Here is a 24,288-nt window from a genome sequence, read left to right as displayed (position 1 = left end):
ATGTAAAAGATCCCGCGGCACTATTCGAATAAGAGCAGGGGAGTTCCCCTCAGTGTCCTGGCCAATATTTATTCCTCAACAAACTGTAATTATCTGGTCATTATCACATTGTGGAACCTTTTGGTACGCATATTGCCTGTCGCCTTTCCTACATTACAACAGTGACTACACTTCATAAAAAGAGTACTTCATTGGTTGTAAATCGCTTGGTGACGTCCTGAGGTAGTGAAAGGCGATATCTAAATGCATGTCTTTCTTTTTCAAACCGGCTCTGTTATGGTTCTGTGTAGCACAGAATAGTAGTTCATATTGTTCATTAAAGTAGCAGGAAAGTGTAGAAGAGTATTTTTTGTTCAAAGTATTTCTCATTTCGGCTTAAAAATGTATAGGTGTGAATATATACATCTTACCTTTATAAAACAGTTTTAATTACTGTAGTCTTGTGGGTAGCAAGCAAGAGGGGATCTTACAGAGATATATAAGATATATAACAAGAGGAAAAGTAAATCCAGCTACGCCAGGGCAGCAGGAGAAGAGGACAGAGCATCATTGTTTTGATGGGCCGGGTTTGGACAGACTTCAGGAAGTATTTCCTCAGTGCGATCGAAACTAGTCCAGGAGATCACTCTGACCCTGAATTCCCTGCAGTACCTACCTTCTTTAAGAGGTGATCTCAACCCCAGTCAGAAATATGTCCAGCTCTCGCTTGAAGGAATTCAGCGAATCAGCATCCACCACGCGACACAGCAGAGGTCCACTATTCTCTGGGAAAAGAACCATCTTCTGGCATCTAACAGAGATCTGGCCTTGTATAACTTAAATGTGTGACCCCTGGTCCTCCCTAGCTTATTTAATTGGAACAAACTGTCGACTGGAACACAATCTATTCCCTTCATTATCTTATAAACCTCAATCGGATCACCGCTAAGTCTACGCTTCTCTGAAGTGTAGAGTTCCATCTCTTTTACTCTATCTTGGTAACTAAGATCAAATGGGCTGAAAGACCATCTTCATCTGAAAGTCAACTGTGTAATCTTGTGGTTTTGGTTTATCTTCACTCTCAGTTATTATAGTTATGGGGCGGGGCCATGCAGGGTCCTGAGTTAGCTAAATTCATTTTGGTGGAGAAGTAGCTGAGGATGGAGGACCTTTGGCCTGGGAGCTGAGCCTGAGTTGCTGATTCCAGGGGAAACACCAGCTTATTAAGCCTCACAAACTGGGAAGAGAAGGTGCAGAAGCACTTGGAAAGGAGTCGCCAGGATTTCAAACTTTCCTTCCCCTTTAAGACCCTTAATATTGTCAGTGTTCCTGCTTAACAAATGGTTGTGACACTGTAGAAAGTTTGTTGTTTCTGATTTCTTCATCGTACTTTTTCGACCTGCATTCATCACGCCCTCAAAAACTCTCTCTCTTGCAGTGCTCACAGCTCATCAACACATCAAAACAAGCTCACTCCAAGAAGTCTTAGACCAAACGCCTCCTCACAAGCACCGTATTCGAGCTAAGCTGGTGAATTATGAGCCCAAAGCTCTTTACCAGTCAGTGAAACTTTATTGTCCCAAGTGTCGTTCGCTGTAAGTACCTGACAGGATGTTGCTACAGCTCTCTAGCTAGACATGCGCAGAAAAATAAAATGGACAATTAAGACTATGATGATAACTGAATCATGAGTTTATTGTGAAGACGAGCTTGATGGAGAGTGAGCTTTAATTTGCCATTACAGGAACATAAGAGCAGTTTGAAATAAGAAATGACCATTCAACCCACCAAGCATGCTCCTTCCACAGTCTACACATGATACCTCCGTCATGGATTACCGTACCCCCACCACCCCAAGATCTCTCTACACTTTTTCTAATGCCCATATGAATCAAACAGGATCTATTAATATCCCTTTAGCCCTCTAGTCCCTTTCTCAGCAGGAATTAACCCCAAATTAATCACTTTAACTACTGTGTGCTCAGTCAAGCGAAGATGCTGTTCTGTGCATGCCCCTTGTGCTGTTACTGTTTCCAACCACAGCCCCAGTCAGCCTGCTTTGATATTACAAAGACAGATATGAATTTACACTAGCTGAATGGAAGCCAGCGCTCAACCATTACAGGATTGTGTGTGTCCTATAGGACAACCATCACCTGCCCATTTACAGCACCTGTTTAACAGCCATGTCCAATGAATTATTACCGCAATGCAGATTTGGAAATGTTTAGTTAATGAGTTTCTCAGCAACTGATTAGCTTATAGTTGTCTTCCCATGTTGCGTTTATTGAGTTAGCCACAACCTCCAGTAGTAACTTTTATTTTTTATTCAGTATCGCTGACAGAGTTAGTATAACAGGAAGCAGAATTTTGATAGTACAAGTGTATAAAGGGTTCATGCTCTGACATTGCTGGCAGTAATTAGCACTGTTATTATGGTCCAACGGATAAAATTAAATGTCCAACTGGGAGAGTTGGAGGTATGCCTAATTCTAGAAGCATTTAGAGTGAATGCCAGTCTATGGAAGAAGAGTTGGAGGAATGTCTGTCTATGGAAGGAGAGCTGGAGGAATCCCTGACTATGGAAGGGGAGTTGGAGTGAATGCCAGTCGATGGAAGGGGATTTGGAGTGATGCCTGTCTATGGAAGGGGAGTTGGAGTGATGCCTGTCTATGGAAGGAGAGTTGGAGGAATGTCTGTCTATGGAAGGGGAGCTGGAGGAATCCCTGACTATGAAAGGGGAGTTGGAGTGATGCTTGTCTATGGAAGGGGAGTTGGAGTGATGCCTGTCTATGGAAGGTGAGTTGGAGTGAATGTCTGTCTATGGAAGGTAAGTCGGAGTGAATGTCTGTCTATGGAAGGGGAGTTGGAGGAATGTCTGTCTATGGAAGGGGAGTTGGAGGAATGTCTGTCTATGGAAGGGGATTGGAGTGATGCCTGTCTATGGAAGGGGAGTTGGAGGAATGTCTGTCTATGGAAGGCAAGTCGGAGTGAATGTCTGTCTATGGAAGGGGAGTTGGAGGAATGTCTGTCTATGGAAGGGGAGTTGGAGGAATGTCTGTCTATGGAAGAGGAGTTAAAGGAATCCCTGACTATGGAAGGGGAGTTGGAGTGATGCCTGTCTATGGAAGGGGAGTTGGAGTGATGCCTGTCTATGGAAGGGGAGTTGGAGTGAATGCCAGTCTATGGAAGGAGAGTTGGAGGAATGTCTGTCTATGGAAGGGGAGCTGGAGGAATCCCTGACTATGGAAGGGGAGTTGGAGTGAATGTCAGTCTATGGAAGGGGAGTTGGAGTGATGCCTGTCTATGGAAGGGGAGTTGGAGTGATGTCTGTCTATGGAAGGTGAGTTGGAGTGAATGTCTGTCTATGGAAGGGGAGTTGGAGGAATGTCTGTCTATGGAAGGGGAGTTGGAGGAATGTCTGTCTATGGAAGGGGAGTTGGAGGAACGCCTGTCTATGGAAGGGGAGTTAAAGGAATCCCTGACTATGGAAGGGGAGTTGGAGTGATACTTGTCTATGGAAGGGGAGTTGGAGTGAATGTCTGTCTATGGAAGGGGAGTTGGAGTGATACTTGTCTATGGAAGGGGAGTTGGAGTGAATGTCAGTCTATGGAAGGAGAGTTGGAGGAATGTCTGTCTATGGGAGGGGAGCTGGAGGAATCCCTGACTATGGAAGGGGAGTTGGAGTGAATGTCAGTTTATGGAAGGGGAGTTGGAGTGATGTCTGCCAATGGAAGGGGAGTTGGAGTGATGCCTGTCTATGGAAGGGGAGTTGGAGGAATGTCTGTCTATGGAAGGGGAGTTGGAGGAATGTCTGTCTATGGAAGGGGAGTTGGAGTGATGCCTGTATATGGAAGGGGAGTTGGAGGAATGTCTGTCTATGGAAGGGGAGTTGGAGGAATATCTGTCTATGGAAGGGGAGTTGGAGTGATGCCTGTCTATGGAAGGGGAGTTGGAGTGATGTCTGTCTATGGAAGGTGAGTTGGAGTGAATGTCTGTCTATGGAAGGGGAGTTGGAGGAATGTCTGTCTATGGAAGGGGAGTTGGAGGAATGTCTGTCTATGGAAGGGGAGTTGGAGGAACGTCTGTCTATGGAAGGGGAGTTAAAGGAATCCCTGACTATGGAAGGGGAGTTGGAGTGATACTTGTCTATGGAAGGGGAGTTGGAGTGAATGTCTGTCTATGGAAGGGGAGTTGGAGGAATGTCTGTCTATGGAAGGGGAGTTGGAGTGATACTTGTCTATGGAAGGGGAGTTGGAGTGAATGCCAGTCTATGGAAGGGGAGTTGGAGTGATGCCTGTCTATGGAAGGGGAGTTGGAGGAATGTCTGTCTATGGAAGGGGAGTTGGAGTGATGTCTGTCTATTGAAGGGGAGTTAAAGGAATCCCTGACTATGGAAGGGGAGTTGGAGTGAATGTCCGTCTATGGAAGGGGAGTTGGAGGAATGTCTGTCTATGGAAGGGGAGTTGGAGTGATATCTATCCACAGCAGGGGAGTTGGGGAGATGCCTGTCCCTGCCTTCATCCCTTGCACCCTGTATGGTGCACTATTTCCTGCTACAGGTGTGGTATTTTTAATTTTTCTCTTAGTTTATTGCTGCATGTCCTTTTATTTTAGAGATGGATCAATAATATAGTTTGGCCAACATAAGAAAGAAGGGCTTATATACAAAGGTGGCTGAAGATGTTCTGCTTAATTTTTAAAATTGTTATAACTGGATTGCTGTCGAAGAATAATGTTAATTTTTTTAAAATCGAAGTCATACTTTAGGTATATTTACCTTACCATATAGGGATTCATCCCAACATGAAGAGATGAAATATTAATTAGATCCCCAAAATTGTAATTCTAATATTATAAAACTAAGGAGTAATGGTGTGGACTTCTTCATGGATTTCTAATCTGAGATACCCTCACCAGCTCAAAGAATTGAATGTGACTCAAGTGAGATAACACGTGCAGGAAGGGAAAGGGGTTGGAGTTCCTTCCTGAAGGCTCTTTAAACGACGCATTTTGCTGATGCTTCTCTTACCTGTGGTACACTGGCTTCAAGCTTTATTTAAAACATGATGACTGCTTACTATGAGTAACTATTAGTAATCCATGCTCACTGCTCCCATGGGCCCATTTTCCAGGCAGGAGATTCCAGATGATGAACATATCGATGGTTTGCTGCAAGATGTTTGCAGTTCTGATTCTACAGCAGTTGACCCGGATCCTCAGCCACGTGATGCTCTGTGGTACGAGACCACTATATGGGAGGCAGAAGATGAAAGACGCCACCGGATCACTGTCCATCTCGTGAAGACGGACAGAGTGCGGAGAACTCCAGAACTCTCCACAATTCTGGTGGAAGGTAAAATGCTTACAGTACGCTGTGCTGATTGTGACAGAGTGGCATTGGTAAGCAAATGTAAATCATCAGGTAGCATCTGTTTTGACACCTGGATGCTGTTGCGATTCTCAAAAGGCTCAATATAGCTTCATTTCACTGTGTGGACAGTGTAACCCGTGAAATATAGACATGTAAATTCAATCACACAGTTAGCCTCGGTGCTCCTAGCAATGGAAAGCACAATCAGCCAGAGTTCCCGATCCTGATCACAAAATCATTAACTGCTACTAGAATGTGCATGCATCTCAACATTGGATTGTCCTTGGCTGTGATGGCTTCAATGATGGTTGATCATTCTCCCTGCACTCACTATCCAGTTCCGTGCATTAATAATTGCCACTCGGGTGAGGTATTAGAGAGCTGCTAGTGTTTATAGAGCCATAAGCAAGGAGTTAGATAAGAAATAGGAACAGGAGTAGGCCATCCGGCCCCTCGAGCTTGCTCTGCCATTCAATACGGTCATGGCTGATTGATCATGCACTCAGCTCCACTTCCCTGCCCACTCCCCATGACCCCTTATCCCCTTATCGTTCAAGAATATTTCTATCTTAAATTTATTCAATGTTCCAGCTTCCACAGCTCTCTGAGGTAGCGAATTCCACAGATTTACAACCCTCTGAGAGAAGAAATTTCTCCTCATCTCTGTTTTAAATGGGCAGCCCCTTATTCTAAGATCATGCCCTCTAGTTCTGGTCTTCCCCCATCAGTGGAAACATTCTCTCTGCATCCACCTTGTCAAGCCCCCTCATAATCTTGTACGTTTTGATAAGATCACCTCTCATTTTTCTGAATTTCAATGAGTAGAGGCCCAACCTACTCAACCTTTCCTCATACGTCAACTCCCTCATCCCCGGAATCAACCTAGTGAACATTCTCTAAACTGCCTCCAAAGCAAGTATATCCTTTCGTAAATATGGAAACCAAAACTGCATGTAGTATTCCAGGTGTGGCCTCACCAATACCCTGTAGCAACTGCAGCAAGACTTCCTTGCTTTTATACTCCATCCCCTTTGCAATAAAGGCCAAGATACCATTGGCCTTCCTGATTACTTGCTGTACCTGCATACTATCCTTTTGTGTTTCATGCACAATTACTCCCAGGTCCCGCTGTACTGCGGCACTTTGCAATCTTTCTCTATTTAAATAATAACTTGCTCTTTGATTTGTTTTCTGCCAAAGTGCATGACCTCACACTTTCTGGCATTATATTCCATCTGCCAAATTTTTGCCCACTCACTTAGCCTGTCTGTGTCCTCCTCACACATTGCTTTTCCTCCCATCTTTGTATCGTCAGCAAACTTGGCTACGTTACACTCGGAGAGAAAATAGCAGATAAGAAATAACACTGCAAGACTTCACTATCAATAATTCACAATACCCCACAGCTGACCACATTGCTCTTCCTGAAGAAATGAGTTGAATTTTCAACTGTCTTCAGTAAGGAACGCTGAGCTCATCACTGGAGTCTGGAGTCCCTAGCTAAATGTTTTGACCCACCATCCCTTTCCGATTCTTACAGCCAGTGCTTGAACTTTGCAAAATGTATTACTGAAGAAGATTGTTTTTAATGAAAGTCTAGCAGCGCTCTATTGTTACATTTATTAGAGGGTGGGACTATACCAGAAGCCCAAGAAACAAATGGCAATCATATTAACCATGAATTTATAGCAAGTTTTATTGCACCTTTACTAGTTCTTGGGATAAAAGTGTTATGCCATTTCTTAAATTTTTGCACGTGTTATTAATGGAATGATAACCGGCAACAGTCGGTCAACCAGTTTATGCCACTCACGGAGAGGGCCTGCTGTGTTTCCTCTCTCTCTGTTATTGTGATCTATAATAATTATTGTCCTGTAGCGCAGTGTTGCTTTGGAGGGACCCTCAAAATGTTAACTGCGTTAAGTATTCGAGTAAAAATCAGCTTTTCTGACAACTGTTTTAGTTTACTGAAGGAAGTTAAATGCAAGAGAAAACTGAAAACGACCCAGTCCGGGATGGATACTTGAATTAACTCACTGCCTCAGATAGACATTAAACATGGCATTGAATTATGTAGAGGTTGTTTTTAATGAGCACTATGCACTGAATTCTTAATTGTTTGTATTGTTGTTACATTTTTTCCTTTTTATTTAAGGAGTCTCTCTAAGTGAGCTTCGCCGTCTCTCCGAGAGGTTTGGGAGTATCATTCCCACAACATCCAGGACTGAATGCCTGACTTTGAATGACCTTTCCATTCCATTCCTGATACAAAATGGGAAGTGGCACTATGGGTAATTCCTGCTGAAGCTCAACTACTTTGCATTTGCCCTCATTAACCTTTATGGACCTCAACCTCCTTGCACATCGCATTAGTTTATTTTTGTCCTTTAGAAGATGGCTGACTGTGGGTGGCGGGGGGGGAGAGGGAACAGTGCTGAACCCTTTCCAGTTTGCACTGATAGTGCTCCTTATCCAACAGGATATACAATTAACATTCCCTTCAACAAAAGGGTTGAGTGCCCCAACTAATTGGTCATCTAAAACCTGGCATTACTCCCACATACACAGAAAGAGAATGTCCCCTGATGCAAACGAATTTGCTTACTGCCCTATGTGATTGGTTCGCTTGTCCTTTTGCAAAGACCTACTCTGTATGGTGCATCGACATTAGGTGCGGTTCACCTACATTTCCCCTCTCAGAATAGCTATTGGATGGTGGTTGAATGCTTTGTGTTCTGCAGTTGCTGTCCTATCATTCAGAGGCAGAGAAAGTGCTTGCAAAGTACTGGCATGTCACCCAGTACTTGTATCACGCTCGATAATTCACACAAGTCGCACTTTTGACTGGTACTCTCAGTGGTTGCCCAGCTAAATCCAACGTACGGAACAAAGTCATTTTCAGGGGCAGAACAGTGAAGTCATCATCTGAGAGACTCTCTATTGCAAGTGCCATATGTTAAATGTGCCCTTAGCACAAATTGTCATATTTTTCGGATTGGCTCAAATTTTAAACCAACTTAAAAAAAAAACCCACTTCAATAAGAACAGAAGAACATAAGAACTAGGAGCAGGAGTAGACCACCTGGCCCCTCGCGCCTGCTCCGCCATTTAATAAGATCATGCCTGATCTGATCACGGACTCAGCTCCAGTTCCCTGCCTGCTCCCCATAACCCTTTATTTCATTATCGCTCAAAAATCTGTCTATCTCCGCCTTAAATATATTCAATGGCCCAGCCTCCAAGGCTCTCTGGGACAGAAAATTCCTATGATTTATAATCCTCTGAGAGAAGAAATTTCTCCTCATTTCAGTTTTAAATGGGCAGACCCTTATTCTTAGACTATGTCCACTAGTTTTAGTTTCCCCTATGCGTGGAAATATCCTCTCTGCATCCAACTTGTTGAGCCCCCTCATTATCTTATATGTTTTGATAAGATCACCTCTCATTTTTCTGAACTCCAATGAGTATAGGCCCAACCGACTCAACCTAAGTCAGCCCCCTCATCTCCGGAATCAACCAAGTGAGCCTTCTCTGAACAGCCTCCAATGCAAGTATATCCTTCCTTGAATACGGAGACTAAAACTGTACGCAGTACTCCAGTGGCCTCACTAATACCCTGTACAGTTGTAGCAGGACTTCTCTGCTTTTATACTCTACCCCTTTTGCAATAAAGGCCAACATTCCATTTGCCTTCCTGATTACTTGCTGTACCTGCAAACTAACTTTTTGTGTTTCATGCACAAGGACCTCCAGGTCCCTCTGTACTGCAGCACTTGCAATTTTTCTCCATTTAAATTATAATTTGCTTTTCTATTTTTTCTGCCAAAGTGGATAACCTCACATTTTCCCATGTTATACTCCATCTGCCAAATGTTTGCCCACTCACTTAGCCTGTCTATATCCCTTTGCAAATTTTTTGTGTCCTCCTCACAATTTGCTTTCCCACCCATCTTTGCATCATCAGCAAACTTGGCTGCATTACAATTGGTCCCTTCATCCAAGTCATTAATATAGGTTGTAAATAGTTGAGGCCCCAGCACCGATCCCTGCGGCACCCCACTAGTTACTGTTTGCCAACCAGAAAATTACCCATTTATCCCAACTCTCTGTTTTCTGTTAGTTAACCAATCCTCAATTCATGCTAATATATTACCCCCAATCCCGTGAACCTTTATCTTGTGCAGTAACCTTTTATATGGTACCTTAGAATGCCTTCTGGAAATCCAAATACACCACATCCACTGGTTCCCTCTTATGCACCCTGCTCATTACATCCTCAAAGAACTCCAGAAAATTTGTCAAACATGATTTGCCTTTCATAAAACCATGCTGACTCTGCTTGATTGAATTATGCTTTTCCAAATGTTCTGTTACTGCTTCCTTAATAATGAACTGCAGCATGATAGGCTAACTGGTCTATAGTTTCTTGCCTTTTGTCTGCCTCTTTTTTAAAATCAGGGCGTTACATTTGCGGTTTTCCAATCCGCTGGGACTGCCCTAGAATCCAAAGAATTTTGTTAGATTATAACCAATGCATCCACTATCTCTGCAGCCACTTCTTTTAAAACCCTAGGATGTAAGCTATCAGGTCCAGGAGACATGTCTGCCTTTAGTCGTATTATTTTACCGAGTACTACTTCTTTAGTGATAGCGATTGTATTAAGTTCCTCCCTCCCTATAGCTCCTTGATTATCCACTATTGGGATGTTTTTAGTGTCATCTACCATGAAGACCGATACAAAATATTTGTTCAACATCTCTGCCATTTCCCTCTTCCTCATTATTAATTCTCCAGTCTCATCTCATTGTCCACTTAACGTGATTGGCTGAAATTTTCCAGGAAACTAATCACTTCACACTTTATCACAATCCACTTACTTCACGGTTTAATTTAATCACTTCTTTTACAAACTTCTTTCCCTTCCTCTGACTCACTGAGACCCAGGCCTCAGTAGATTCACAGGTCTTTAATAGATTAAAAGGGCTGTTGCACAGTGTGTCCATTATTGTCTGCTGTTTACAGCGATCCAGATATCTGCAGGATATGTCTTGGCAAATGTGCCTATCAATAAATTCAGATGTAAAACCCATTGAATGTTGAAAAACCCAAATAAACTATAGGGTGAATATATACTGCGATGTTAGTGTATGAACACGCAGCACATTCTTTTTGCCACTATTTTAACAGAGGAATGTCTTTCGAACTCATTGCAAATCCATAAGCTAATATCCATAACAGCCTGGTCATACCTGTACCACATTGACTATGCTACGTTATTAAGTTTTTTTTAATTCTAGCTTATAATTAAATACAATTTAGATGTCAAATATGTCATGCAGTATTCAATTATTTTGTTATATTCTAATACTTAATTTTAAAAAGATTATGGGTTGCCTGAAGGAATGCATTGTTATCAGTTGTTAAATGTCAAATGAGTCCAGAATGTTTTTGAACATGAGGGAACTTTGGTTTCCAGCTTGCTTCCTGAAAGGTATCTAAAAAGAATCATTCTTTTCTCCAGGTGCAAGCATTGTTCTGACCCTCAACCACTGGATGCTCTTCAACCCCTGTCTTCTGCAGAATCATGGGAGTTGTCAGTAATAGCTGAAGGTAAGCTTCACTATTTCCGAGCATGTCAGCTCATGAGCTGCCACATCACACAGCAAGTTGTTTTTGGAATAGTGTTAGAAAGAGCATGACAAATAATGTTGTAATTGTGCAGCAGAATTAACCATCGGTACACTGTGAAAGCTCAGGTAAGCACAGCACACCCTGAGACTTCCAGCACTTACTCCTATCTGCTAAACTGCATCTCCTTTATATTTGGCGCAGACTTGAATGTTTATGGCAGACCCTGGTTAACCCTTTCAGCGCCAGATTTGGCTGGACCACATAAAGCCCCTACCTGGTCATACTCTCTTCTGCCAATACTGCTCACTATTCCAGGCTCACCCTGGAATGCAAAGATAAGCCCTCACTTCTCTTCCACTACAAACTGTGTTTGAAACCCCTCTCCCCTGGTTCCTCCACCCTCACCTCCAACAACAGTTGTGAGGAGCTCATGGACTACTTTGTCACTTATATTGAGACCATCCGTTCAGCTGCCTCTGCTGCTTCCATCCCTTCTCCAAGCCCACCTAACCAAACTTCCCCCAATGTTTCCCCCCCCCCTTCCCTATCTCTGTACTCGCATCTGTCTCTAGTTTCTCTGCTATCTCCCCTCATGCCCTCTCCGAGCTCATCTTGTCCATGAGCCCCAACTCCTGCTCTCTACACCCTATTCCCACCAAACTGCTGATCTCCCAACTCCCCTGCTTGTCCCCCATGTTGGCTAATATTGGTAACGGTTCCCTCTCCTCAGCTACTGGCTCCCTCCCCTTCAAACCTGCCATCATCACCCCTCTCCTCGAGAAATCCACCCTTGACCCCTCTGTCCTTGCAAACTACCAGCCCATCTCCAACCTCCCTTTCCTCTTCAATGTACTTGAACGTGTTGCTACCTCCCAAATCTATGCCAATCTTTCCCGCAACTCCATGTTTGAACCTCTACAATTGGATTTCCCCCCTCCACAGCACTGAAACGTCCCTCATCAAATTAACAAATGACATTCTTTGTGATTGTCACCTTGATAAACTATATCTCCTCATCCTTCTCGACCTGTCTGCAGACATTGGGACAGTTGGTCACACCATCCTCCTTCAGTGTCTCTCCTCCATTGTCCAACTGGGTGGGACTACCCTCACCCGGTTCCATTCTTATATATCCAGATGTAGCCAGAGAATCACCTGCAGTGGTTTCTTTCCCCGCAGGTACGCTGATGACATCCAGCTTTACCTCATCACTGTCGCCTCTCAACCCCTCCTCTGTCTCTGATTTGTCACGCAGCCTGTCCAACATCTAGTGCTAGATCAGTATAAATTTCCTCCAACTAAATATTGAGAAGATCGAAACCATTGACCAGTTCCTGCCACAAACTCCATTCCCTAGCCACCACTCCAATACCTCTGCCTGGTCACTGTCTGAGGTTGAACCAGACCATTCGGAATCTTGGCATCGGCTTTGACTCTGAGATGAGCTTCTGACTGCCAGGATTAATACTTCCATCTCTGTAACATTGCCCGCCTCTGCCCTGCCTCAGCTCATCTGCTGCTGAAACCTTCATCCATACCTTTGTTATTTCTAAACTTGACTATTCCAGTGCTCTCCTGGCCAGCCTCCTATCTTACAACCTCCATAAACTTGAACTCATCAAAAACTCAGCAGCCCATATCTTAATTCGCACCAAGTCCTATTCACCCATCATCACCATCATAGGCAGTCCCTCGGAATCGAGGAAGACTTGCTTCCACTCTTACAATGAGTTCTTAGGTGGCTGAACAGTCCAGTATGAGAGCCACAGACTCTGTCACAGGTGAACAGATAGTCGTTGCGGGAAGAGGTGGGTGAGACAGGTTTGCCGCATGCTCTTTTCGCTGCCTGCGCTTGATTTCTGCACCCATCACCCCTGTGCTCGCTGATCTACATTAGATCCCAGTCCGGCAATGCCTCGATTTTAAAATTCTAATCCTTGTTTTCAAATCTCTTTGTCCCTCCCTATCTCTATAATCTCCGCCAGCCCTCCGAGTTCTCTACGCTCATCCAATTCTGGCCTCTTGCACATCCTCAATTTTAACCATTGACAGTGGTGCCGTCAGCTGCCTGGGCCCTAAGTTGTAGAATTCCCTCCCTAAACTTCTCCACCCTCCTTGAAGACACTCCTTATAACCTATCTCCTCTGTGGCTTGGTGTCAGATTGTATTTAATGATGCTCCTTTGGGACGTTTTACCACATTAAAGGTGCTATATTAAAGCAAATTATTGTTATCATACTGTTCATGAGATACTCGCTGCATCAAACATGAAATGTCATCTCCTCAAGTCTGTATTTTCTCATTTTCCAGACAGTTTTTTTCATTGAGGAAACTATATAGGCCATAATGCAGGACACAACCAAGATTAAAAAGATGTGCTGGTTTGGTGACACCAAGCTTGAGTTTTAATCTCCTGTAGTTGTAAGAGGAAGGAAAGTCTGAGAGGGGCAAGGAGTTCCATAGTTTTGAGACTCGGCAAATTATTCAGTTACGTGGAGAAGCTGGGGTTGTTCTCCTTGCAGCAGAGAAGGTTGAGCAGAAATTTGATTGATGTGCTCAAAATCATGAGGGGTCTAGACAGAGTAGACAGAGAGAAACTGTTCCCGAAAGGGTCGAGAACCAGAGGACACAGATTTAAGGTGATTGGCAGAAGAACCAAAGGCAACATGAGGAAAAACTCTTACGCAGCGAGTGGTTAGGATCTGGAATGCACTGCCTGAAAGGGTGGTGGAGGCAGATTCCAATCGTTGCTTTCAAAAGGGAATTGGATAAGTACCTGAAGAAAGATCTTTTGCAGGGCTACGGGAAAAGGGCGGGGGAGCGTGACTAGCTGAAGTGCTCTTGCAGAGAGCCGGCACGGGCTCGACGGGACGAATGACCTCCTTCTGTGCTGTAACCATTCTATGATTCTATTATTCTATTCAGCTTTATTTACTCTGCCCAGCACTAGTTTAACTAGGATCAGTGAGTTAGATTTGCATGGGTCACAGTGTTCTAAACATCATTTTTCAGCAGCAAGAGATAATAATGATCTGATCCTATATTGTGTTAAAGTTGGTATACCACAGTGCATTTGACTTCCTTCAGTATTGGAACTTCAGGTTTTCCTTCAGAGTTTGGACAGTTAGAATTGTAGAATCTTACAGCACAGAAGGAGGCTGTTCAACCCACTGTGTCTATGTCGGCTCTTTGGTGGAGCTGTCCAATTAGTCCTCCTCCCCTGCTCTTTCTACATAGCCCTGCAATTTTTTTTCTTTTTCAAGCATATATCCAATTCTAGTTTTGAAAATTACAATTGAATCTCTTCCACCGCTCTTTCAGGCAGTGCATTCCAGATTACAACTCATCTTCCCTCTCCCAGTTGTGCCGCACTCACAGTGAGAGGGTATCTTGAGGGGCCCAATGTACTTGTGGCAATAATTTTACTAAACGTTAACCTGCTTTCTTTGCACCAGTTTTAGGCATTCAGCTGCTACGTTACGTTTTTGTCATGAAGTTTATGCTTGATGATGGATCGGGATCACTTGATGCATTACTGTGGGATGAGGCGGTAAGTCAACCTTTGACCCTCTGTCACTGAAATGTTGACAGAAACTTGGACTATAGACTCTATTTTGGGTTGGAAACCCCACTTTCCTTAAAGTTGACAAAAGGCAGATTGCAATATTAACACTTTGGATAAGAGAGAGTTGCAAAGCACTAATCCACTTCTGGTTATTAGATGATGTTGTAGCTGCATAATTCTGTACAACCAGTGGATCACCTGCTGCATTGTCCAAGGAAAATCAGAACAAAAGGAATTTCCCTCGGATTGCTTGAGTGGATTAGTGAGGTACAGGTATGGGGAGCTGATGCTGAGGAAGCTCCATCGAATAGCAAAAGTGCACAATTGCAACAGTGACTATTTGTCACGAGAGTGATGCCCAAATATAGGATCGCATATGACGTAGCAAATTTAATAGAGATATATTTCAATTTGATGTCAAGTGGTTGAGCATTGAAAGCCCTGTCCAGTTTTTAAAATGAAATGCCTACAGAGCTGTGTTTCTATAAAATTGGAGAAAGATTCAGCAATTCCTTCACACAGATGTTTGGATAAATATTTGCAGCAGGAGTCAGATACAGGGGTATGGTGAGAGAGCGAGACAATGGGATGAACTTTTGACTGCTCTAGCTAAGAGCCAGCATAGAAATGATGGGCCGAGTGATCTCCTTCTGTTGCTAGAAACTTCTGTAGAATTATTTCTTCATGCACATTTGTATTGAATTGAAATGAAAAAAAGGCTTCTTTTTATGATTTGGTACCAAAATGTTGCTGCATTTCTCAAAAAGTGATTCCCTCCTGTTTTTGGCCATTTTCCTCGCCTAATAGAAGACATGGGTTGGTAGGCAGCTACCGCTCAGTCGGGGCGGAGGTGCCGCCATTTGAGAAATTGCCCTCCTTTATTTTTGTGGCAGTGCACGCTACCGTCCCGCCCGTGTTCCCGCCCTTTCGGGCGCGCGCTGTCCCTTTACCGACCGGTGGCGACCCCCTTTCCGCCTCACGTGGGAAATTGCCCCGCGGGAGCAGATTGGCCACCGCTCGGTGCCCCCGACAGCTTTCCCCGGCAGGAAGCTGTGGCTGGGCAGCACGTCCACCCTTAAAAGGAGGGCGCACTGCCATGGCCGCCATTTTATTTTAATATTTGGCTGACTCTGAAGTCGGCCCAACAGTGGTAGCAATGGGTTCGACCGGGTCAACAACCAGCAGCCTGGCACCCCCTCTTGGGTACCGGGACACTGGCCTGGCCGAAACCCTCCCTGGTGGCCTAGTGAGCCCAACGAAACTTTGTATAGAGCTCGCAGCGGCCCTCTCCTCTAACTGAAGGAGAGGGGCGTTGTGGCGCGTCAGCGCGACGCGGCACACCCGTGTCACGTTGATGTCATAAGCGTCACCGCGCTGACCACCCACCTTTTGCCCCACTCCCGAACAACTTTTGCCCCTCAGCCGCCCCAAACACTGCCCGGAGAAAGAAAAACTTTTAAGACCTCAATTTCGCTCGACTCTCCGCCCCATGGATTGGGCCAATTTCGACCCCATTGTATCCTTGCTGAGGTGCAGTTAGAATCATGGAATGATGCAGCAAAGGAGGAAGCCATTCGGCCCATTGTGCCTGTACTGGCACTTTGGTAGAGTTATCTAATTAATCTCACTCCCCTACCCTTTCTGCAAAGCACTGTAAACTTGTTCTCTTAAAGTATTTATGCAATTCTCTTTTGAATGTTGCTATTAAATTTGCTTCCACCACCCTTTCAGGCAGTGCATTCTAGATCACAACAACCAGTGTAAAAAAATGTTTCATCATGTCCCCTCTGGTGCTTTTGTCAATCACCTTAAATCTGTGACCTCTGGTTAACCGGCTCTTCTGCTACTGGTGACAGTAAATAAGGAGAAACTATCAAAACTATTCATGACTTTGAACACCTCTATCAAATCTCTCCTTAACCTGCTCTACTCTAAGGAGAACAACCCCAGTCATTCTCCCCACATAACTGAAGTACCTCATCCCTGTTACCATTCTTGTAAATCTTCTGCCCCTTGTCCAAGACCTTCCTAAATTGTGGTGCCCAGGATTGAACACATTACTCCAGCTGAGGCCTAACCAGTGTTTTATAAAGGTTTAGCATAATTTCCTTGCTTTTGTACTCTATTCCTCTGTTAATAAAGCCAGGGATCCCAAATGTTTTTTTTAAACAGCCTTCTCAACTTGTCTTGCAACCTTCAAAGATTTGTGTACCTACACCCCCCCACCCCCCCCCCGGGTCCCTCTCTTCCTGAACCCCAGTGGGACCTTGTCACTCTCCAGTATCTTCCCCAATTGACCATTATTTACATGTGAGGCTAGACAAGTATTGGCAAGATATTTGATGGAAAAATGCCTCACAGCTGGCCTGATGCTTTCCTCACCCACATCATTCCTACAGGGGTCATCAGATAGCAATCAGGAGCAGGTAGTTGAGAAGACTCTGCCCTCCATAATCTAGGGACACTGAGCCATTTGTATCACACCTACAGCCACGATAGTTAAGGTCAACTCTACACAGACTGAGATTTGAATTTGGCACCTTTCTGTTCTGTATGGCTAAGCTACTCAATGGACAATCTCACTGACTCCACGGCTTAGCTAGTTTCCTCACACGTTTAATAAAGAAAGTTAAAACATTTTCTGGGGGAAAAAGATAAGCATTTTCATGCTTCCAAGGAACTAGACAAAGCCTTAAGAGATTTAGACATCTGGATTAAAACTACAAGACTTTCAACTCAGACCATTCTGCTCTTTACTTGCTGGTTATTAACATGCTTCTGCTCCCCGAGAGTCGATCAGTAAAGATAAATGACAGCTTCAAACATCTGTGGCTTCAGTGTATGTTTTGGCTGTTATAAAAACTTGGCAGTTAAGAGCTGATAGATGGCAGCATTGAGATAGAAGTGTTTTTTTTTAAATCTAATTTTGTTGATAATTAAACCAAGGACTCAGCAGGTAGCAGAAGTCCAATTAATTCTGGTTCATCCATCCCTGCAGGAAAGATTCTTTGGTATTTCTGCAGCTGACGTGGTGATCAACGATGCACTTCAGAATGAGCTCACAAGAATAATGGACACATTGTGTCCTCCAAGGACAGGTCCAGGTAACGGGCTACAGAGTGTGTGCATATTATATCATCTGTACACCAGGGAAAACTGTGTGTTTTCGGATGTGATTTGCATGTGTTTTTGCTAGAGACGCTTGGCACTTAGGACAGAGCATTACAGCAAAATCCAATTTAAAGTGTTAGAATTACACTGATGCTTCCTGGTGATTCATTACTAGTTGTAGCTTGATGAGCATGCACTCCACACCATAATCATTAATAATTCTATAGGGACATCACCATCAGCTTCATGGAGGGTCATGGATCTGCACATCTCCCCCTACAGGATCCAGCTACAGAAAAAATACTGACTAAAAATAGAATCCATCGGATTACTTGTCGGCCTTTTCAACACTCTCCGTCCTTTTAATGTTGACAGGTCCCATTCACCCATCACCCCTGTGCTCGCTGACCTACCCTAGCTCCCGATGTACCAATGCCTCGATTTTAAAATTCTCATCTTTGTTTTCAAATCCCTCCATTGCCTCGCCCCTCCTCCAGCCCTACAACCCTCCGAGAAATCTGTTCTCCTCCAATTCTAGCCTTTTGTGCATCCCTGACTTTCTTCACCACACCATTGGTGGCCGTGCTTTCAACTGTCCAGGCCCTAACTTAGAACAAACTCTGAAATTCCCTCCCTAAACCTCTCTGCCTCTCCACCACTCCTCCTTTAAGATGTTCCTTAAAACCTACCTCTTTGACCAAGCTTTTGGTCTTCTGCCCCATTGTCTTCTTCCTTGGCTTGGTGTCAATTTTTGTCTGATTACGCTCCTGTGAAGCGCCTTGGGATGTTTTACTATGTTAAAGGCGCTATATAAATGTTTAATCATTTAACCAACACTGGAATACTGGTGAATGGGTTGCTGACAATTGGCCCCGATTTTAACTCCAGGTCGATTCCCTACTCAGGCCTGAGTTAACATAAGAACATAAGAAATAGGAACAGGAGTAGTCCATACGGCCCCTCGAGCCTGCTCCGCCATTCAATAAGATCATGGCTGATCTGATCATGGACTCAGCTCCACTTCCCCGCCCGCTCCCCATAACCCCTTATCCCCTTATCTTTTAAGAAACTGTCTATTTCTGCCTTAAATTTATTCAATGTCCCAGCTTCCACAGCTCTCTGAGACAACGAATTCCACAGATTTACAACCCTCTGAGAGAAGAAATTTCTCCTCATTTCTATTTTAATTGGGCGACCCCTTATTCTAAGATCATGCCCCCTAGTTCTAGTCTCCCCCATCAGTGGAAACATCCTCTCTGCATCCATCTTGTCAAGCCCCCTCATCATTTTATACATTTCGATAAGATCACCTCTTATTCTTCTGAATTCCAATGAGTAGAGGCCCAACCTACTCAACCTTTCCTCATAAGTCACCCCCCTCATCCCCGGAATCAACCTAGTGAACCTTCTCTGAACTGCCTCCAAAGCAAGTCTATCCTTTCGTAAATATGGAAACCAAAACTGCACGCAGTATTCCAGGTGTGGCCTCACCTTATATAGCTGTAGCAAGACTTCCCTGCTTTTATACTCCATCCCCTTTGCAATAAAGGCCAAGATACCATTGGCCTTCCTGATCACTTACTGTACCTGCATACTATCCTTTTGCGTTTCATGCAAAAGTACCCCCAGGTCCCACTGTACTGCGGCACTTTGCAATATTTCTGCATTTAAATAATAACTTGCTCTTTGATTTTTTTCTGCCAAAGCCTCACACTTTCCAACATTATACTCCATCTGCCAAATTTTTGCCCACTCATTTAGCCTGTCTATGTCCTTTTGCAGATTTTTTGTGTCCTCCTCACACATTGCTTTTCCTCCCATCTTTGTATCATCAGCAAACTTGGCTACGTTACATTCAGCCCCTTCTTCCAAATCGTTAATATAGATTATAAATAGTTGTGGTCCCAGCACTGATCCCTGCGGCACTCCACTAGTTACTGGTTGCCAACTAGAGAATGAACCATTTATCCCGACTCTCTGTTTTCTGTTAGTTAGCTAATCCTCTATCCATGCGAATATATAATCCCCAACCCCGTGAACTTTATCTTATACAGTAACCTTTTATGTGGCACCTTGTCAAATGCCTTCTGGAAGTCCAAATATACCATATTCACTGGTTCCCCTTTATCCACCCTGTTCGTTACATCCTCGAAGAACTCCAGCAAATTTGTCAAACATGACTTCCCCTTCATAAATCCATGCTGACTCTGCCTGACCGAATTTTGCTTTTCCAAATGAAGGACCCTGTTGGCTTCAGGTGCATGTCCTTGCTGCTTGCTCGGGAGAGCAGGTTAAAATTGCAGATGTTGCGATCATGACGGCTTTCGGACAGGTAAGGTTTCTGCTGAGTGAGTAGGTTTAAAATCGTCCCCATATGTCACTCCCCCTGGGGTTTCTATCATAAAATAGTGCCCATCATGCCACATTTTCCAAAGAGACTTGAATCCAAAGCTGGAACCTGAAGTCTTGGCTGCCATTAAAACTCAGCTGTTCTCGATGATTATGTTCTCGACTGTCTGCGTTGGTGGCTCGTAGCATGCTCTGTAAACTCCTTACCTACGCCATCATTTCTAAGGTGTTTAAACTGTGCTGCCTTTAAACACAGACGAGTGTAGTGTCCTTACACACTACTATAAATTCACACGAGGCACAAATTTGCAGACAAGGTCACTCTGTGACCTGAACCTTTATTCACAGGACCAAGAAGTGATGACCCTGGGTAGGACCTCCCTTTATATACCTGGATGACCAGGTGAGGAGTGTCTCCCACAAGTTCACCCCCTGTGGTCAAGGTGTGCATTTCTTAGGTGTATACTGTATGCAGTGTTGTTACAAGAAGGTTACAGTTACATGAAGGTTACATACATGACATCACTTCCCCCCAACGTCTTATGGGGTCAAAGATTAAGTCTTTCAGGCGGTCGACGCTCTCTCGTGGAGCGCTGCAGTTGGGGCTCTGGTTGTTGAGCATTGGCATGCGTCTCTGTCACCTGTGGTGATTCCGGCTTGTCCGGGCTGGCCGCAGGGACTGTGCATGATGCTGAAAGTTCATGTTGCTCGTTTACTGGCGGTGATGTGGAAAACATCTCATGATCTTCCCCGGGTTCCTCAGTGTCCATGCTGAACCTTTTTTTTACTTGGTCCAGATGCTTGCGGCATATCTGTCCATTGTTAAGTCTGACCACTATCACCCTATTCCCCTCTTTGCCAATTACAGGACCCTCAAGCCATTTGGGTCCCAAAGTGTGATTAAGAACAAATACAGGGTCATTGATTTCTATACATCTCCCCTTTGAGTTACGGTCATGGCACTCATTTTGGGACTGGCACTTGCCCTCAACAATGTCTGACAGGACTGGATGAATGAGGGATAGCCGAGTTTTAAGTGCACGTTTCATTAGTAGTTCCGCGGGCAGGATTCCCGTGAGTGAATGCGGTCGGGACCTATAGGCCAGCAGGAGGCGCGATAGGCGGCACTGAAGGGAGGGCCCTTGAATCCGGAGCATGCCCTGTTTTATGATTTGAACCGCACGTTCCGCCTGGCCATTGGAAGCCGGCTTGAATGGTGCTGTCCTGACATGTTTGATGCCATTACCCAACATGAACTCCTGGAATTCATAGCTAGTGAAACACGGGCCGTTGTCGCTAACCAGGATGTCCGGCAAGCCATGGGTCGCAAAGACCGCATGCAGACTCTCCACAGTGGTGAATGTCGTTCACGAATTCAATATGATGCACTCGATCCATTTCGAGTACGCATCAACAAAAATGAGGAACATTTTTCCCATGAACGGACCCACGTAGTCTACGTGAATACGTGACCATGGCCTGGTGGGCCAGGGCCACGGGCTGAGTGGGGCCTCCCTGGGGGCATTGCCCAGCTGGGCATACGTCGTGCACTTGCGAACACAGTGTTCCAGGTCTGAGTCAATTCCCGGCCACCATACATGTGACCGGGCAATGGCCTTCATTAGCACGATGCCTGGGTGCTATTGTGGAGTTCCCTGATGAATGCTTCCCTTCCCTTCTGGGGCATGACTACCCAGCTGCCCCATAGTAGACAGTCGGCTTGGATGGAAAGCTCATCCATCCGTCTGTGAAACGGTCTGACCTCCTCGGGGCATGCTCCGTGTGCGGGCGCCCAATCCTCAGTCAGGATACATTTCTTAATCAAGGATAGGAGGGGATCTCTGTTGGTACAGATTTTGATCTGGCGGGCTGTGATGGGGGAGCCTGCGCTGTCAAAGGCATCAACAGCCATGACCATCTCAACGCTTTGCTCTGCTGCCCCCTCAGTGGTGGCCAGTGGAAGCCTGCTGAGCGCGTCAGCGCAATTTTCGGGGCCTGGCCGGTGCTGTATGGTGTAGTCATACACAGCCAGCGTGAGAGCCCATCGCTGTATGCGAGCTGATGCATTGGCATTGACAGCCTTGCTGTCTGACAACAGGGATGTTAACGGCTTGTGGTCCGTTTCTAACTTGAACCTTCTGCCAAAAAGGTACTGGTGCATCTTTTTCACCCTGTAGACATATTCGAGTGCTTCCTTTTCAACCATCCCATATCCCCGTTCTGCTTGGGAGAGCGACCTGGAGGCATAAGCCACAGGTTGGAGTTGGCCCTCATCATTACTCTGCTGCAACACGCACCCAACCCCATAGGATGATGCATCACATGTCAAAACCAATTTCTTACAGGGGTTGTACACGGTCAACAGCTTATTTGAACAAAGCAGGTTCCGCACCCGATTGAAAGCCCGTTCCTGACAGTCCCCCCAAAACCAATCGCAACCCTTACGCAGGAGCACATGTAGCGGCTCTAACAATGTCATTAAGTTCGGCAGAAAGTTCCCGAAATAGTTCAAGAGTCCCAGAAATGACCGCAACTCTGATGTGTTGCTGGGCCTGGGCGCACGACGGATCGCCTCCGTTTTGGATTCGGTCGGCCGGATCCCGTCTGCAGCAACCCTCCTGCCCAAAAACTCGACCTCTGGGGCCAAAAAGACACACTTGGACTTCTTTAGTCGCAGGCCTACCCGGTCCAGTCGGCGTAGCACCTCCTCCAGGTTGTGGAGGTGTTCCTCGGTGTCTCGACCCGTGATAAGGATGTCGTCCTGAAATACGATTGTTCCAGGGATGGATTTGAGCAGGCTTTCCATGTTCCTTTGAATGATAGCGGCCGCTGATCGAATGCCAAACGGACACCTATTGTAGACAAACAGCCCCTTGTGCGTGGTGATGGTGATCAGTAGCTTGGATTCTTCGGCCAGTTCCTGGGTCATGTAGGCTGAAGTGAGGTCCAACTTGGTGAACAGCTTGCCGCCTGCCAGCATGGCAAAAAGATCCTCCGCTCTCAGAAGCGGGTATTGGTTTTGTAGTGACACTCGGTTGATAGTGGTCTTGTAGTCGCCACAGATCCTGGCCGAGCCATCCGTTTTTAGGACAGGGACAATGGGGCTTGCCCAGTCGCTGAATTCAACGAGCGAAATTATGCCCTCTCTTAGCAACCTGTCCAACTCACTCTCAATTTTCTCCCGCAACACATACGGCACAGCTCTGGCTTTGTGGTGCACTGGTCTGGCGTCCGGGGTAATGCGTATCACTACTTTGGTACCTTTGAAAGTCTCGACACCAGGTTGAAATAGTGACTCAAATTTCTGTAGGACCTGTGAGCATGAACTTTGCTCCACAGATGAAATGGCGTGCACATCCCCCCATTTCCAGTTCATCTCGGCTAGCCAGCTCCTCCCCAAAAGCGCGGGACCACTTCCCGGGACAATCCAGAGTGGCAGTCAGTTCTCTGATCCATTATGTGTGACCACCAACATTGCACTGCCTAGCACTGGGATGATCTCTTTGGTGTACGTCCGTAATTGCGTCTCAATGCGTTCTAGTTTGGGTCTGCTAGGTCTGAGTGGCCATAGTTTCTCAAATTGTTGGACACTCATAAGTGACTGGCTGGCCCCTGTCTACCGGGATGCCGTTTAATAGGACTTTCATCATCATAGATGGCATTTTGGCAGATGAGCTGTGGATGTTTGCCACATGAACCCGTTGAACTTCAGTGTCCATTGTTTTGTCCCAAGTATCAACCTGCCTTGCAGACCCCTCTTCTGGTTCACCTGCCTCGTAAATTAGCCTCGCTGCGGGCTTCCTGCACATTCTGGCTAAATGTCCACTGAAGTTACAATTTCTACAGATAAATTGTTGAAACCTACAGGTTTTTGCAGCATGTCTGCCCCCGCACCTCCAGCATGAGCTGAGATTGTTGTGAACAAAAGAGCTGTTACCAGGCATTCTTCTCTGATTGTCTCTTTGATTATTCTTGAGCACTCTGTTAGTGGGTGTCAATGGCCCCATCCTGGGACGCATTGTCCACTGTGATGGCGTAAATGTCAGTTCAACCTGCCATTGTCTCTGTTGAGGATCCACTCTAGAGTCTGTTGCTGCCTGAGTGGTGTCGAATTGCCCTTGCCTGCCTGCGGGGTTTTGAGTCGCGTTTACAATGTTAACTCCCTGATCCATCGCCACGTTGGAAGCAGAATTGCGCGCGTATATTATCTTGGCTTCCTCCTCCCCCGCCATGAAGGTCTGAGCTATCAATGCCGCCGCTTCCAAGGTCAAGTCCTTG

At 45.3% G+C, this 24,288-nt stretch overlaps 1 protein-coding gene across 3 annotated transcripts in view; it reads left to right on the top strand.

Annotated features, from left to right (window-relative positions):
* pot1 (protection of telomeres 1 homolog) overlaps nucleotides 1-24,288 on the top strand; it is a 316,069-nt gene that overhangs the window by 279,465 nt on the left and 12,316 nt on the right. For all 3 annotated transcript variants that reach the window (XM_070900596.1, XM_070900598.1, XM_070900597.1), the window contains 6 exons: nucleotides 1,418-1,574; nucleotides 5,115-5,335; nucleotides 7,509-7,644; nucleotides 10,876-10,964; nucleotides 14,441-14,535; nucleotides 17,549-17,654. In XM_070900596.1, coding sequence (XP_070756697.1) covers nucleotides 1,418-1,574; nucleotides 5,115-5,335; nucleotides 7,509-7,644; nucleotides 10,876-10,964; nucleotides 14,441-14,535; nucleotides 17,549-17,654 — 804 coding nt within the window. The remainder of the gene's footprint in view (nucleotides 1-1,417; nucleotides 1,575-5,114; nucleotides 5,336-7,508; nucleotides 7,645-10,875; nucleotides 10,965-14,440; nucleotides 14,536-17,548; nucleotides 17,655-24,288) is intronic.

This window comes from Pristiophorus japonicus, chromosome 15 (genome assembly GCF_044704955.1).
Source record: "Pristiophorus japonicus isolate sPriJap1 chromosome 15, sPriJap1.hap1, whole genome shotgun sequence".
Taxonomy (NCBI): domain Eukaryota; kingdom Metazoa; phylum Chordata; class Chondrichthyes; family Pristiophoridae; genus Pristiophorus; species Pristiophorus japonicus.
This window is presented reverse-complemented; position numbering and strand designations above follow the sequence as displayed.